Source organism: Hemibagrus wyckioides, linkage group LG02 (assembly GCF_019097595.1).
Source record: "Hemibagrus wyckioides isolate EC202008001 linkage group LG02, SWU_Hwy_1.0, whole genome shotgun sequence".
Classification (NCBI taxonomy): domain Eukaryota; kingdom Metazoa; phylum Chordata; class Actinopteri; order Siluriformes; family Bagridae; genus Hemibagrus; species Hemibagrus wyckioides.
Window position 1 is genome coordinate 5,197,850 of NC_080711.1, and position 15,416 is coordinate 5,213,265.

At 39.2% G+C, this 15,416-nt stretch overlaps 1 protein-coding gene across 1 annotated transcript; it reads right to left on the reverse strand.

The window, feature by feature from the left end:
* Positions 1-6,380: 6,380 nt before the first annotated feature.
* Positions 6,381-10,885, reverse strand: baxa (BCL2 associated X, apoptosis regulator a). The gene is made up of 6 exons (XM_058376136.1): positions 10,784-10,885; positions 8,977-9,025; positions 8,722-8,880; positions 7,605-7,740; positions 7,276-7,380; positions 6,381-6,923 (listed from the first exon to the last, which is right to left on the reverse strand). The coding sequence occupies exons 1-6, from the start codon at positions 10,803-10,805 to the stop codon at positions 6,825-6,827; spliced, it is 570 nt and encodes a 189-aa protein (XP_058232119.1). The 5' UTR covers positions 10,806-10,885; the 3' UTR covers positions 6,381-6,824.
* Positions 10,886-15,416: the final 4,531 nt, after the last annotated feature.

Genomic DNA, 15,416 nt, shown 5'->3' on the forward strand with positions numbered 1-15,416 from the left:
ATGTCCACTGAAAAAAATGATTCATTGAATTTACTCAATTTTTTGAAGTTAAGCGGTTGCAATCAATTTATTTTAGCTACATTTAAATAAATAAATTAAGTTCACTGACTTTGAACTAAATTTATTTATTTAATTGTAGCTAAAATAAATTGATTGCAACCACTTAACTTAAAAAAATTGAGTAAATTCAATGAATCATTTTTTTCAGTGTAGAAGAATTTACACGGCAGAAAATATTCTTTGGTAATCGTGTTATTATGATGTCGTAAGGTTTAGATCTTGTGGAGCTTGACACATACGGTGTCACAACAAGTTTCATTTACAGAATAGCTCAAAAGATTGGTGTACAGCTTGTGTTATAATTTTTAATGCTTTAAGAAAGTTGGTTTAAAATCCCTGTACCACCACAATGACGAATTAATGAATCAATCTTAGCTACAGTGTAGGCTGAGACGCAGAAAGCCACAAGCTCCACATCTGGGAAACTACGTCTGGGTGTGCTGACCTAAATCAAGCCTGACTGAAGCATATATACCACGTTTTCTTTTATACATATAAATATATATATAAATAATCATAAATTATGATCTTTACTGGAAACACAAAGGCTGATCGATCTACCACCCAAACCGTGACTAATTTTAAAACATTGATTTATTAGGAAACTCTACAGAGGTCGTTCTGCAGTTCAGTAGGCAGTAGTGATAAGATATCGAGTAGGCAGTGCTTTGCAAAAGTATTCACACCCCCTACCTGAACTGCTACAAATTTGTAGTGTTATATTAAAATATATATATATATATATATATATATATATATATATATATATATATATATATATATATATATATATATATATATATAGTAAAGAAAAATGTAGTATATGTTAAAGATTCAAGAAGCTTTTATTGTCATTTCAACCACATATAGCTGATGCAGTACATAGTGAAATGAAACAATGTTTCTCCAGGACCTGGTGCTACATAAACATACAACAACAAGTTCAACACAAAACAACAAACAACACCACAGAGCTAGGACAGAAGTTTGTCTTAGCCATGTAAAGTGCACAGTGTGCAGCTAGGTGCAAACAGAGCATAGACAAGACAGTGCAAAAAAGACAATAAATACAATAAAGACAACACAAAAGAACACAGGACACTTAGCGCTGAAAAGAAATAAAAGAACGTGTACTGGAATGTAAGTGAAATAAAATAGATAAAGTGAAATTATGTAAAAAAAAGTATTGTGCAAAAATATTGTGCAAAAATACACAGCAGCGGTTGAGGTAGTGCAAATAGAATAAACATAAATATAACTATAGCAGCGGATGACAGGTAGAGGTAGTGCAGTAAGTAATGAACAGTATAAATTATGTGTGTGTGTGTGCGCGTCCACACAGTCAAGAGAGAGTGTGTGTATCTGTGTGTGAGAGAGACAGAGAGTTAATATACAGTTCAGTCCTGAGTGAGAGTGTGTGTGTGTGTGTGCGTCCACACAGTCAAGAGAGTGTGTGTATCTGTGTGTGAGAGAGACAGAGAGTTAATATACAGTTCAGTCCTGAGTGAGAGTGTGTGTGTGTGTGAGAGAGTGTAGAACAGTTCAGTCCTGAGTGAGAGTGTGTGTGTGTGTGAGAGAGTGTAGAACAGTTCAGTCCTGAGTGAGAGTGTGTGTGAGAGTGTAGAACAGTTCAGTCCCGGGTGTTGAGGAGCCTAATGGCTTGAGGAAAGAAACTGTTATACAGTCTGGTTGTGAGGGCCCGAATGCTCCGGTACCTCTTTCCAGATGGCAGGAGGGTGAAGAGTGTGTGTGAGGGGTGTGTGGGGTCATCCACAATGCTGTTAGCTTTGCGGATGCAGCGTGCGGTGTAAATGTCTGTGATAGAGGGGAGAGAGACTCCGATGATCTTCTCAGCTGTCCTCACTATCCGCTGAAGGGTCTTGCGATCTGAGACGGTGCAGTTCCCAAACCAGGCAGTGATGCAGCTGCTCAGGACGCTCTCGATGGTCCCTCTGTAGAACACAGTCAGGATGGGGGAAGGGAGATGGGCTTTACTCAGCCTCCTCAGGAAGTAGAGGCGCTGCTGGGCTTTCTTGGTGATGGAGCTGGTGTTGAGTGACCAGGTGAAGTTCTCCGCCAGATGGACACCAAGGAATTTGATGCTCTTGACGATCTCCACAGAGGAGCCATCAATGGACAGCGGAGAATGGTCACACTGTGCTCTCCTGAAGTCAACAACCATCTCTTTGGTCTTGTCGACGTTCAGGGAGAGGTTGTTGGCTCTGCACCAGGCTGTTAGATGTTGCACCTCCTCTGAATGTGAATTAAAGTACAGAAATGGTCAATATACACTATATTGCCAAAAGTATTTGCTCACCTGCCTTGACTTGCATATGAACTTAAGTGACATCCCATTCCTAATCCATAGGGTTCAATATGACGTCGGTCCACCCTTTGCAGCTATAACAGCTTCAACTCTTCTGGGAAGGCTGTCCACAAGGTTTAGGAGTGTGTTTATGGGAATTTTTGACCATTCTTCCAGAAGCGCATTTGTGAGGTCACACACTGATGTTGGACGAGAAGGCCTGGCTCTCAGTCTCCGCTCTAATTCATCCCAAAGGTGTTCTATCGGGTTGAGATCAGGACTTTGTGCAGGCCAGTCAAGTTCATCCACACCAGACTCTGTCATCCATGTCTTTATGGACCTTGCTTTGTGCACTGGTGCACAGTCATGTTGGAAGAGGAAGGGGCCAGCTCCAAACTGTTCACACAAAGTTGGGAGCATGGAATTGTCCAAAATGTCTTGGTATGCTGAAGCATACAGAGTTCCTTTCACTGGGAACACTGTATGCTGAAGCATACAGAGTTCCTTTCCCCTCCACCAAACTTTACACTTGGCACAATGCAGTCAGACAAGTACCGTTCTCCTGGCAACCGCCAAACCCAGACTTGTCCATCAGATTGCCAGATGGAGAAGCGCGATTCATCACTCCAGAGAACGCGTCTCCACTGCTCTAGAGTCCAGTGGCGGCGTGCTTTACACCACTGCATCCGACGCTTTGCATTGCACTTGGTGATGTATGGCTTGGATGCAGCTGCTCGGCCATGGAAACCCATTCCATGAAGTTCTCTGCGCACTGTTCTTGAGCTAATCTGAAGGCCACATGAAGTTTGGAGGTCTGTAGCGATTGACTCTGCAGAAAGTTGGCGACCTCTTCGCACTATGCGCCTCAGCATCCGCTGACCCCGCTCCGTCAGTTTACGTGGCCTACCACTTCGTGGCTGAGTTGCTGTCGTTCCCAAACACTTCCACGTTCTTATAATACAACTGACAGTTGACTGTGGAATATTTAGGAGCGAGGAAATTTCACGACTGGATTTGTTGCACAGGTGGCATCCTATCACAGTTCCACGCTGGAATTCACTGAGCTCCTGAGAGCGACCCATTCTTTCACAAATGTTTGTAAAAACAGTCTGCATGCCTAGGTGCTTGATTTTATACACCTGTGGCCATGGAAGTGATTGGAACACCTGATTCTGATTATTTGGATGGGTGAGCGAATACTTTTGGCAATATAGTGTAGTTCGAAATATTATTTATGAATAAATAAAAGAATGTGAGTGCATAAGTATGTGCTGTGATAGCTCTAGTGCAGACCATAAGAAAGGAATGAAACACAATAGCGTTTACCACTAAGCATCCAATTAAACAATACAGTTTACTTACCTGTTTATTTTTCTATATCAGCAAGTGCTGGAGCGATTTATCCGCCAGCTATTTGCCAATACTTACATCAGGGGTGTCCAATCTTATCCGCAAAGGGCCGGTGTGGGTGCAGGTTTTCATTCCAACCGAGCAGAAGCCACGCCAGAGTCTATTGAAAGCCAAGATCAGTTGATTAGCCAGTTGGAATCAGGTCTTGGTTGGAATGAAAACCCGCACTCACACCGGCCCTTTGCAGATAAGATTGGACACAGCTGATTCACATGAATGACACTTTTTAACCAATACACTTTGTCTTGAAACGGCTGAGAAACAAGTTAGCTCTTCTTATCACCTAGACCAGTGGTGTCCAATCTTATCTGCAAAGGGCCAGTGTGGTGCAGGTTTTCATTCCAACCAAGCAGAAGCCACACCTGAGTCTACTGAAAGCCAAGATCAGTTGATTAGCCAGTTGGAATCAGGTCTTGGTTGGAATGAAAACCTGCACTCACACCGGCCCTTTGCGGATAAGATTGGACACCCCTGATTTAGACAATAAGCAGCTGTAACTAGTCGTTCTGTCACCAGCAGTAATTCGTCCCTCGTGTGACCAAAAAAAACAAACAAACAAACCACTATTTACTGTTAGAAAGCTATAACAATGTAGACTCCAACTTAAAAGAAATCTATCTTCACAGTATCAAAGTGTTTTCTTGATTAAATAACAGCATAATGTATTAATCATAGATTATGGGGAACATCTGCCATACGAGTCCCTACTATGGAAATAATCATGTATAAGAAGTAATGCACGTTAATATACACTGTATTGCCAAAAGTTTTGGGACACCCCTCCAGATCATTGAATTCAGGTGTTAGTTTTTCAGGCCCCTTAGTTCCAGTGAAAGGAACTCTTAATGCTTCAACATACCCAGACATTTTTGGACAATTTTATGCTTTGCGCACTTTGTGGGAACAGTTTGGGGATGACCCCTTCCTGTTCCAACATGACTGCACACCAGTGCACAAAGCAAGGTCCATAAAGACATGGATGAGTGAGTTTGGTGTGGAGGAACTTCACAGACTCCTGACCTCAACCTGATAGAACACCTTTGGGATGAATTAGAGCGGAGATTGTGAACCAGGCCTTCTCGTCCAACATCAGTGCCTGACCTCACAAATGCGCTACTAGAGGAATGGTCAAAAATTCCCATAAACACACTCGTGGAAAGTCTTCGCAGAAGAGTTGAAGCTGTTATAGCTGCAAAGGGCGGGCCCAAGAACTCCATATTGCATTCATGTGCATATAAAGGCAGATGTCCCAAAACTTATGGCAATATAATATATATATATATTTATATATATATATATATATATATATATATATATATATATATATATATATATATATATATATAAATATATACACAAAAAAATGAATCAGATCAGAGAATTTCAGCAGTGTTGTGGTACAGCGTAAAAAAACAGTACAATCTCTGAAGTTGGTATCAGTGAAGGTGTATTGAACGTTTGAACAGTGACGTTGACAGAAAAATCACATCTCAATCAGTATCCTTTATATTTGAAATTCATAAAAACATTTTATTACTTATTCCAAGTTTACAAAACAGTAAAGGGTTGACAGAGAGAAGACAGCTATATGGTGTCTATCAATCAATTCAGCGAAATTCACACGATTCTACAAACGTTAAGAAAAGACAGGAAAATGGTGATTGTATCAAAGTGGATATATCTGTATATAATAAAAAAAAGACCAAGGCACTGTCAACATAGGAAGAAAACATTCTTTAAAAAAAAAAAGAAGAAAAAGAAGAAGAGAGAAACATATTGTATCCGAAGACCACAAAGTGTGAAGTGTATAAAAGTGTGATTGCATGTGATTGGGATTTGTGGAAAAAAAATAATAAAAAAAAATCCAAAAAAGTACAGTACTAAGACCACTTTGAGAAGACCGGGTCGATGTCTGTCTATGTGCAAGTGTGTACTTTCTAACCAGAAACACACATACCTCTTCACACCAAGGGAGCTTGCAGCAAATTGGAATAATTGGAGAATTTATTGCTCTTTAATCCAGCAGGATGTTCAAATTCAGATTAGCTTTAAAAACAAACCTGATCATCAAGTTGTATCAACATTTATAGAAAGTCCTAGATGACTGTAGCTGTAGGATCTCTTTTTGGTCCGAATCCGCATCCGTAGTAACAGGCTCATTATATGAGAGAAACTGGTAAAGATGCCAACAAGGACCTGCGCCGTTAGATTGTCATAATTCTCAGTAAAAAGCTGCAAACCCCCCGTAATGCTTATGCATATGACTTCAGCACCAAATTCTGTCCCCACACACACACACACACACACACACACACACACACACACACTAATAGGACTTGGGTTTGGGTGTTAAGATGAAAGGAAGGAAAGAGAGAAAGAACAAGGGAGACAGGGCAGAGTACCTCCTGAACTTAAGGCTAACAATTACAGAGGACGAAAAAAAACATTATGAGGTAAAATATCAATGGCATGTTTATAAAGCCTTCATAAACCCTTTGCAAGTAGTAAGAGTATTGTGCAATTCCTATGTGTTCATTGCAAGAGGAGTGATTCAAGTAGGCATGCAGAACATTTCCTAGAACAGGAAGAGTCTGTCGATTTCTTCAAAAAAAAAAAAAAAAAAGTCTAGTCTAATCATCTAATCTATTTGATATATAAAAGACGAAGGTAATTACTGTTTGATTTGCCTGATGATAAAAATAAATAACTTAAAAACACGATCTCCCGCGCATCCCTCAGTCTTTCTCTCCGTTTCCTTTATTTCAGTGCATGTGTGTATGTATATATTGACGAGAAAGGAAATAGGCTCAAGAGTCACAAAGTGATTAAACATTATGCTTAGCTCTCATCCGATCTCAGTCAAATCTCTCTCTCTGTCTGTCTGTCTCTCCGTTCAAATAACAGTGGATCTGCCCCTTATTGCCCTTCTCTTTCTCTTGATGTCTCCGTCTCATCTTATCAGCTCGTCCTCTCTCTCTCTCCCTCTCTCTCTCCCCGTCCTCTCTCCATTCTTTACGGTCACTCTTGCGTTCTCTGTTTTTTTTGTTCTTCAAATCTTGCGCATGACCAGGACAGTGGTGAGAACTCCGGCCAGAAAGACGCCGACGGTCTGCCAGGTAGGTGTGCCAAAGTAGGAGCGGATCCCCTCCTGAAAGAGCCAAGGGAAAAAGAAAGAAGAATTACTACAAGAATACTAATGAGATCTGGACTAAAATAACATCGCTTCGATTTTAGCTTCCTTTCTCGTCCTTGTCTGATGTACAATTTCATCTGCTCCCATTATTAAATAACCTTTTGATTAATTAAAGCAGATGTCTACGGTGTTTGGATTTATTGTTTTATTTTAATGCTTGTCACAATTCTAATAAAGCACTTTAGATGAACAGTTCTTTATAAATAAGTGTACTTACATGATCTAAGTGGGATATTACTATCCAGTATATTTAAAAATCCCTTAATGTACAATCTTAAGTGAAGATAATAAGCAGCGGGACGCTCACCCATCCTCCCTGTTCCCTAATCCAATTGATCACATGCTCCCGCAGGTACTCCATAGTCCAGTTGATGATGGTTTTGATGATTTCTGGAATTTTTGTCATAAGAGCCTGAGAGAGACAGAAGGCGCTGCAATGAGGATTCATGTAAATGCAAAGCGATGAGGGGGAAAAAATTGCAGCTTTAAAAAAAAAAGAAAAAAAAAAAAAAGAGAGGCTTCACTTTATTTAAGAGAAGATTTGCAGACAGCAATCGGACCTAGAAAAGGTAAAGAATCCCTTCAGGGAGAGAGAAGGATGGGTTTCATTAAGTAAGGATGAGTGTGTGTTCTTGCCTTGATGACAAGTCGACAAGCAAAGTAGAAAAGCGCCACCACTCTGCCCCAGTTAAACTTCCCATCGGAGAAAATCTCGCGTGCCACCTTCGAGAACACTTCTTGAGTTGGCTGGAGCGAAGAGTCGGCTAACATTCTGTCACAGAGAGAGAGAGAGAGAGAGAGAGAGAGAGAGAAACAAAAAATATGTTAATATTTACATTGAAAAACCGGATTTGGTCCTGCGCATACACTGGACCTAACCATGTGAAAAGGAAAAAAAATAATAACTAAAATCAAATATATATACGTTTTATATTTTAAATGACATTTTTGAGTCGTATAGCTAAAAACGTGAACAAAGCGTATGAGCTATTGCTGAGCTTTAATGTTTTAACCTGTGTGTGTATGAACAACTGGTAGGAATGTCCTGTGTGTCCTGTATAAAATTTCACCTGTAACCTTGTAATAATATGACCTCAGTAATCTGTGATGATATGACAGCACGCACAGTACGGAAATCACCGTCAGTTAAAAAAAGAAAAGTTTTTGTGTCAGGTGATGCAACACTAATTCTCTTGCCGCTGGGAGATGACTAGTTGCACCACAGCCATCCGTGGGAGTCAAGAGAGCAAATTCGGACATGCTCTCGATGTGAGGGACGGCATTACTGTCTCCCTGCTGGACTCTTTCCAGTTGTAGGCATCTGTGGGCTCGTGTACATGGAAGAGGGCGGATAGTGTTACGCTACATGTGGGTAGGAGTTTGCATGTGATCTAACTGGTGAGAATACAGCTGTATTCCTAATCCTTGCTCTCTTCCCAAGCTGCACTGCAAGCATAGACATGTTTACTCTCGATTAGGACTGTGAGAAGATATTCTGCTCTCTGAATGATCATGATATTTATGCATTTAGGGGAAATAAGAACCACAACAGAGCACAGATTCTGCATTTAGTCACCTAATGAAAGCCTAACAAAGTTTCCTCAATCTTTTGAGCTCCTATTGTCCAGTGATTTAGCAACAGAGCTCTCAATGTTAATGGGCTGTATACAGAACTAATCTTTGTTGTTATCATGTTACACACCTTGCTTGAACTGTTCTATGTCTTTAAACGTTCTCATAACAATAAGCTCACCTCTGCAGGTCTACATTGTTGTCCAGCTCGTCTCCAATCTGCTGTAAACACTGAGCGAGTTTCTTATGGTTGGGGTCACACAGCTCAGTCCCACCCAGGTCTTGACGCGATACAGCGGTCCTGCTGTCTGCAGAACGACTAGCTCGATCAAAGATGAACCTGTGTGTCATAGAAAAATAAGGGTTGTATATTTATACACACGTATATACGCATGTATGTATATATAATATAAAGGAAGCCAGAATGAACCCTCACTCTTTCAGCAGGACACCGCCTAATTCCAGGATCTGATCGTTGCTGAAGCCTGTGAAAAGAGAGCATAAGAGAAAACAGTGAAATTGAGTACCAGTGAGTACCATCAGAGATACACAGAAATACACAGCGAGTGAACAAAACAGAGAGAGAGAGAGTCATAATAATAATATTGAGCTCACAGCTCAGGTCATCATCTGTATGAACTGCAAGGACAAAATGCCTGCATTTCAGCCTGTTTGCTAATAATCATTTCACACCAAACACCACAGGAAGGAAACAAAAAAGGGCATAAAGCAACGTCTGCCTCAATAACTTCACAGCTCTCAGACATAGAACAAAAGCCCAACAGTTTGCGCTGTTATGCATCGTGACTCATCACTGAACACCATGAACTACTGCGGGCAGGATGAGGCACAGGATTATGGCGTTCTCTCAGACAACATTATTTGTCACTGTTGACTGTCACCACCTACATTTTTTTTTTAGGTGCAGCTCTTAATGGGCGTATGCTCGTCTGCTGCCATTGGTCTGTTATCTTTTATAAGCCTTTATGCATCTAATGAGTTAGGTATAGTGCCTTTCGTATGAGCTGGGATTCTGTGTGTTTAGTGTCTCCTAATGTAGTAAGGTTGTTCCCAGAGATCCATCTGAGTGTAAAAGCAGAATCAAGATTTCTTTTCTAAACCATCGACATTGAAAGAACAGATCCCGGTCGAGAGTAGACGCACAACATTGCAAAAGTATTGGACACGACAAACAAAATATTTCACACTAGATGCACCTCATTCAACCATCAAAGTCATTCGCTGCATGCGTTTGCTGGGATATTCACTGTTAAAATATTTTTACAAGCACTCCGTTGCCATAATCCAAGATCAAGTGGCTTTGACCTCAACCATCCAGTGTCTCTGGTATGATCCTGAGCTCGGGTTACTGTCTATGCTGAGTTTCACACATTCTTCTCGTGTCCTTGTCTGTGTGTGTGTGTGTGTGTGTGTGTGTGTGTGTGCATGTGCACAGTGCTCTGTGATGGACTGGCGTCCCATTCGGGGTGTTTCCCAGTATCATTCCCTAGTATTCCCTGAAATTGGCACCACTGCAACCTCAATCTCAAGCAGCTGAATTAAAGTCGTGAATGCATGCCTATAGATTGCAGATGAGACTTCTAGCTTGTTTATTTCTCTAAAAGGACAAACAAGAAGTCAGCCAAAGTACCTCGAATACTTTTCATTTCACTTTAAACACGATCACATGACCACACTTGACCAGACTCATCGTGGCTCGATTAGAATAATAGAAAAATGTAAGGTTAATAAGCTTGCATGAGCAAGCTTCACACCTGAGTGGCACTAATGAGAGAAAACTCTGACCAACTAACGAAACGAGATAAAAGATCATCAAGACGATGACGATGATGATGTCATCCCTATTTAAAAAAAACAAAACATCATCATCAGCATCATCTTCCAACACAATAACAATGGCCTATGTGAGAGAACATAAACAGCTTTATTTCCAGGAAGGGTGTTAAGATGAAGTAGCTGTTTATTAAAGACGAGTGAGTGTTTAACACGGGTCTTTGTTGACACCGAAACTGACACTGACAATGAGCTGAGAATATGTACGGGCATGTTTCTGTCTACTGTTAGCTGCGCTATGCTAACTAGCCTGCTAAATAACACGAGCTTCGCCCAGCCTCCGTGTCATTTACTTCCTTCGTCCCGTTCAAATATATAGAAATTACTCGAACACACCATGGTGCATGTTAAACAAACGCGACAGACATTAATGTTCAGGTCAGTCTTACCCGCATTACCTTCCCCGGCCATGTTCGAGTGAAAAATAACTACACGGGATTTCCGACGGGAGTGACGCAAATGTTAGGGGCAGGAAGAAGGGCGGACCCGGAAGTGCACTCACATCTAACGCTTTATTTTTTATTATTATTATTTATTTATTTTTATTTTTTTTTTAAATATTTATTTTTAATTATTAAATGAGTTGGTAAACTACAGTTACATCAATACAGGACAACGATAAATAAGCCTAAAAAAAGTATATTAAAAACAACAACAACAACAACAACAACGTGATACACGATATGACCAAACGTATGTGGACACCTGACCATCACACACATTTAGATAGACACAGACAGACAGACAGATAGATAGATAGATAGATAGATAGATAGATAGATAGATAGATAGATAGATAGATAGATAGATAAGCAGACAGACAGACAGACAGATAGATAGATAGATAGATAGATAGATAGACAGACACGCATATAGATAGATAGATAGATAGATAGATAGATAGATAGATAGATAGATAGATAGATAGATAGATAGTGTTCTATCAGTGTTCGGGGTGTGTTCGGGGCTCAGACACAGTCGCCCAGTTTAAATGTAGACTAAAGACTTATCTCTTTAGCCTGGCATACATCTAACACTTCCCATAACCTTGTACTCCAGTACATCTGATTAAATGCACATTATCATCTAGTACTGCTAATATTATGAACAGCAGCTACGCTAATGCTGTTCCAATGTTTCCCTTCTTCTACCCATCCCGAGGCATACAGAGACTGTGCCGGCTCCGGTGGCATCCGGAGATGGACCAGCTCCAGGCGGGTTCTGCTTGTAAGGATTGGGGTATTCAAAGCAGCGCTGTGGACAACAACCTCCTTATTGATTTACATAACATTCCACACATGCTGTATCGGCATCACACAATTGTCACCCAAATGAGGATGGGTTCCCTTTTGAGTCTGGTTCCTCTCAAGGTTTCTTCCTCTTACCATCTAAGGGAGTTTTTCCTTGCCACAGTCGCCTCAGTCACCTCAGGCTTGCTCACTTGGGATATCATCTAGGACTGTTTGTCTGTTTATATGTTTGTTGTTTTCTTATGTCGTTTCTCATGTAAAGCTGCTTTGAGACAATGCTCTTTGTTAAAAGCGCTATACAAAAATAAATTGAATTGAATTGAATAGATAGATAGATAGATAGATAGATAGATAGATAGATAGATAGATAGATAGATAGATAGATAGATAGATAGATAAGTAGACAGACAGATAGATAGATAGATAGATAGATAGATAGATAGATAGATAGATAGATAGATAGATAGATAGATAAGCAGACGGACAGCAAGACAGACAGAGAGACAGACACAGATAGATAGATAGATAGATAGATAGATAGATAGATAGATAGATAGATAGATAGATAGATAGATAGTGCAGATAAATATGTAAATACGGTGATGTCAGTATGTGCATAGAAAAGTATGTGGAAGTTGTATTTACAGTATATAAAGTGTAAAGAAAAGATTTGTGCAGTATGTTTGCATTATGTACATTGTATGTACAATAGTAACAGAGATAATATACAGTGTGTATACAGATAGGGGGAATATATATATATAAATATATCTCTGTTACTTGTCAAACTCGCTCAAATCCTTCCGCTTGTATATGTAGTTACATGTAAACAAAATCACTGTAAAGTGTAATGTAAAGTGACATGCGTGCAAACAGGACAATTTTTGTGTGTGTCCCCGTGTCCAGCACAGTACAGTTCTCTGTTGAGAGCAGTTCTCACTTGTGTGTGTGTGTCTGTGTTGTCTGTGTGTGTCCGTGTCCAGCACAGTTCAATAAAGATAGAACTTTATTGTCATTGCAAAGTACAGGTACATAGCAATGAAATGCAGTTGAGCATCTACCAGAAGTGCAAATAGTAGGAATTGTGCAAATGAACAAGTGCAGAATATACATATAATATAATATTATATATGTAAATACAAGTTGTATTTACAGCATATAAAGTGTAAAGAAAAGATTTGTGCAAAATATTTGTGCATTATATTTGCATTATCTACATTGTATGTACAATAGAGATAATATACAGTGTTTATACATATATATATATATATATATATATATATATATATATATATATATAGATAGATAGATAGATAGATAGATATGTGATATATGAATGAACAACATGTACATTACAGTTATATTATACAGAGAAAATGTAGCAGAGTATACAGTTCTTCCTTACAATTATAACCTGTCTTTGTGTGCTGCAGAATTATTTCTCTTCTCTAGAACAAATACATGCTCCACTCAACACCTTTGGGATGAACTGGACTGTACCCTTGGCTTCCTTGCCCAACATCAGTGCCTAACTTTACCTTACTAATGCTCTTGTGGCTGAATGAGCACAAATCCCCACTGCTACACTAGAAAATCTAGTGGAAAACCACTAAGCAAAGGGGGGCTAAATCTGAAATTCTGAAATTGTCGTGGTGTCCACAAACTTTTGGCCATATAGTGTATATTTAGGGCTTTGTATATAGCTACAGTATAGCTTTGCAATAGCTCCTGGCTCTGTAGGAGAGAGGGAGGACTTTGCTATAGATATATCAGTCTGTAATACAAACTGAAAAAAACCCCAGTGTGTAATATGTTGTACAGAAAAAATAGATCCTTTTAAATTAAAACAATTAAATTTTTCTTTACCCATTTACGTTTACTGATAACCTGTTTTCATGTCTTATTATCATTATTACTTCCACAATAGTGATATATAATTATCTTTTTGCTAATAAATAAATAAATAAATAAATAAATAAATAAATAAATAAATAAATAAATAAATAAAAATTGTAAAAAAAAAATCCTCAGCTCATAAAATAATAAAGAAAGAAAGAAAGAAAGAAAGAAAGAAAGAAAGAAATTCACCATTCGTCTACCAGTGAGCTGTGTCTCAAAATGCATGCTTATTTAGTAATAAGATATACTCATGTAAGATATACAGGTCAATGATTCACAGCAAACAATAAAATACATGTTGGGGCAAAAAAGACTGAAATAGAGAAGAATCCGAGAAAAGTTGTGTCTTAAATGGTGCATTATTAAATATATAAAAAAAGTAATAAATGAATTAAATTAATTAGAATTAGAGCATTAATAATTAATATGCAAAATACAGTACAGAATATGTGATTTTTGATTCCTCAGTAACAAATCAGATCAGGTCGAAATGAACAATGAACAGACGGTGATTTAAAATCCCCAAATGTGATTAGATCTTAATTTTCATGCACAATAAGATGCTGTGCTCGTTTAATTGACTTTAAACATCATTTAAGTCGCAGCGCCATCTGGTGGTTTTCTCTTTCATTACGCCTTCTGCTGAGTGCAAAAAATAAAACGTCCTGTGGCAACTAAAGTACATCAAATTACTGTGTCACTGGAGACAAAATTAGATAATCGCAGTTATTTTTCCCTTCTCATATCTTATGTTTTAGTATATAAGATATACACTCCATCATTATTAGGTGCATCTGTACACATGCACAGATAATCAGTCAGCTATGTGGCAGCAACACACGTATACAACCATGCAGAAAGAGGTTCAGTTAATTATTAAGGGGGGGAAATGTGATCTCATTTACTTTGTGGCATGTTGGTTGGTGCCAGATCTGCTGATCTGGTATTTTCACACACACATACAGCAGCCTCTTTAGTTTGCACAGCCAGTTGGATGGGTGAAAACACCTTGTTGAACAAAGATCAATTGTCAGACTGTTTTGATCTAACAGGAGGTCTATAGTATCTGAAGGTTGGAAAAAGCAGCATTTTTCTGATCCTCACCTTTTTTTTCTGTGATATTCCACAGGTACAGATGCTCCTATTAAAGTGCCCAGTGAATATATATCATCCAATTTATTAGGAACAACTGTATTCTCATTTAATCAGTTACCTAATGAGCCTAATAATAAAAAAGGGTGATGTTTGTGACTTGGGTATATGGCATAGATGTTACTATGTGAGCTTGTTAGAGTATGTTTTAAACTTCTGATCTCCTGGGATTTTCACACACAGAAACACACTCTTTATACAGAATGGCCTGAAAAACAACAAAGGATTTGGTGGTTGAAACACCTTACTGATAAAGGATGTAAAAGGAAATACATAGATACACCAACCAGGCATAACATTATGACCACTTGCCTAATATTGTGTTGGTCCCCCTGTTGCTGCCAAAACAGCCCTGACCTATCATGCACTGTGTGTTCTGACACCTTTCTATCAGAACCAGCATTAACTTCTTCAGCAATTTGAGCAACAGTAGCTCATGTGTTGGATCAGATCACATGGTCCAGCCTTCACTCCTCACATCCATCAGTGAACCTTGGCTGCCCATGACCCTGTCACCGGTTCACCACTGTTCCTTCCTTGGACCACTTTTGATAGATACTGACCACCGCAGACCGGGAACACCCCACAAGAGCTACAAAGATGCTCTGATCCAGTCATCTAGCCATCACAGTTTGGCCCTTGTCAAACTTATTCAAATCCTTACAGGTACAGGTACTAACAGGTGCCATGATGAGGAGATTGAGATGGAGTCTTATGATGA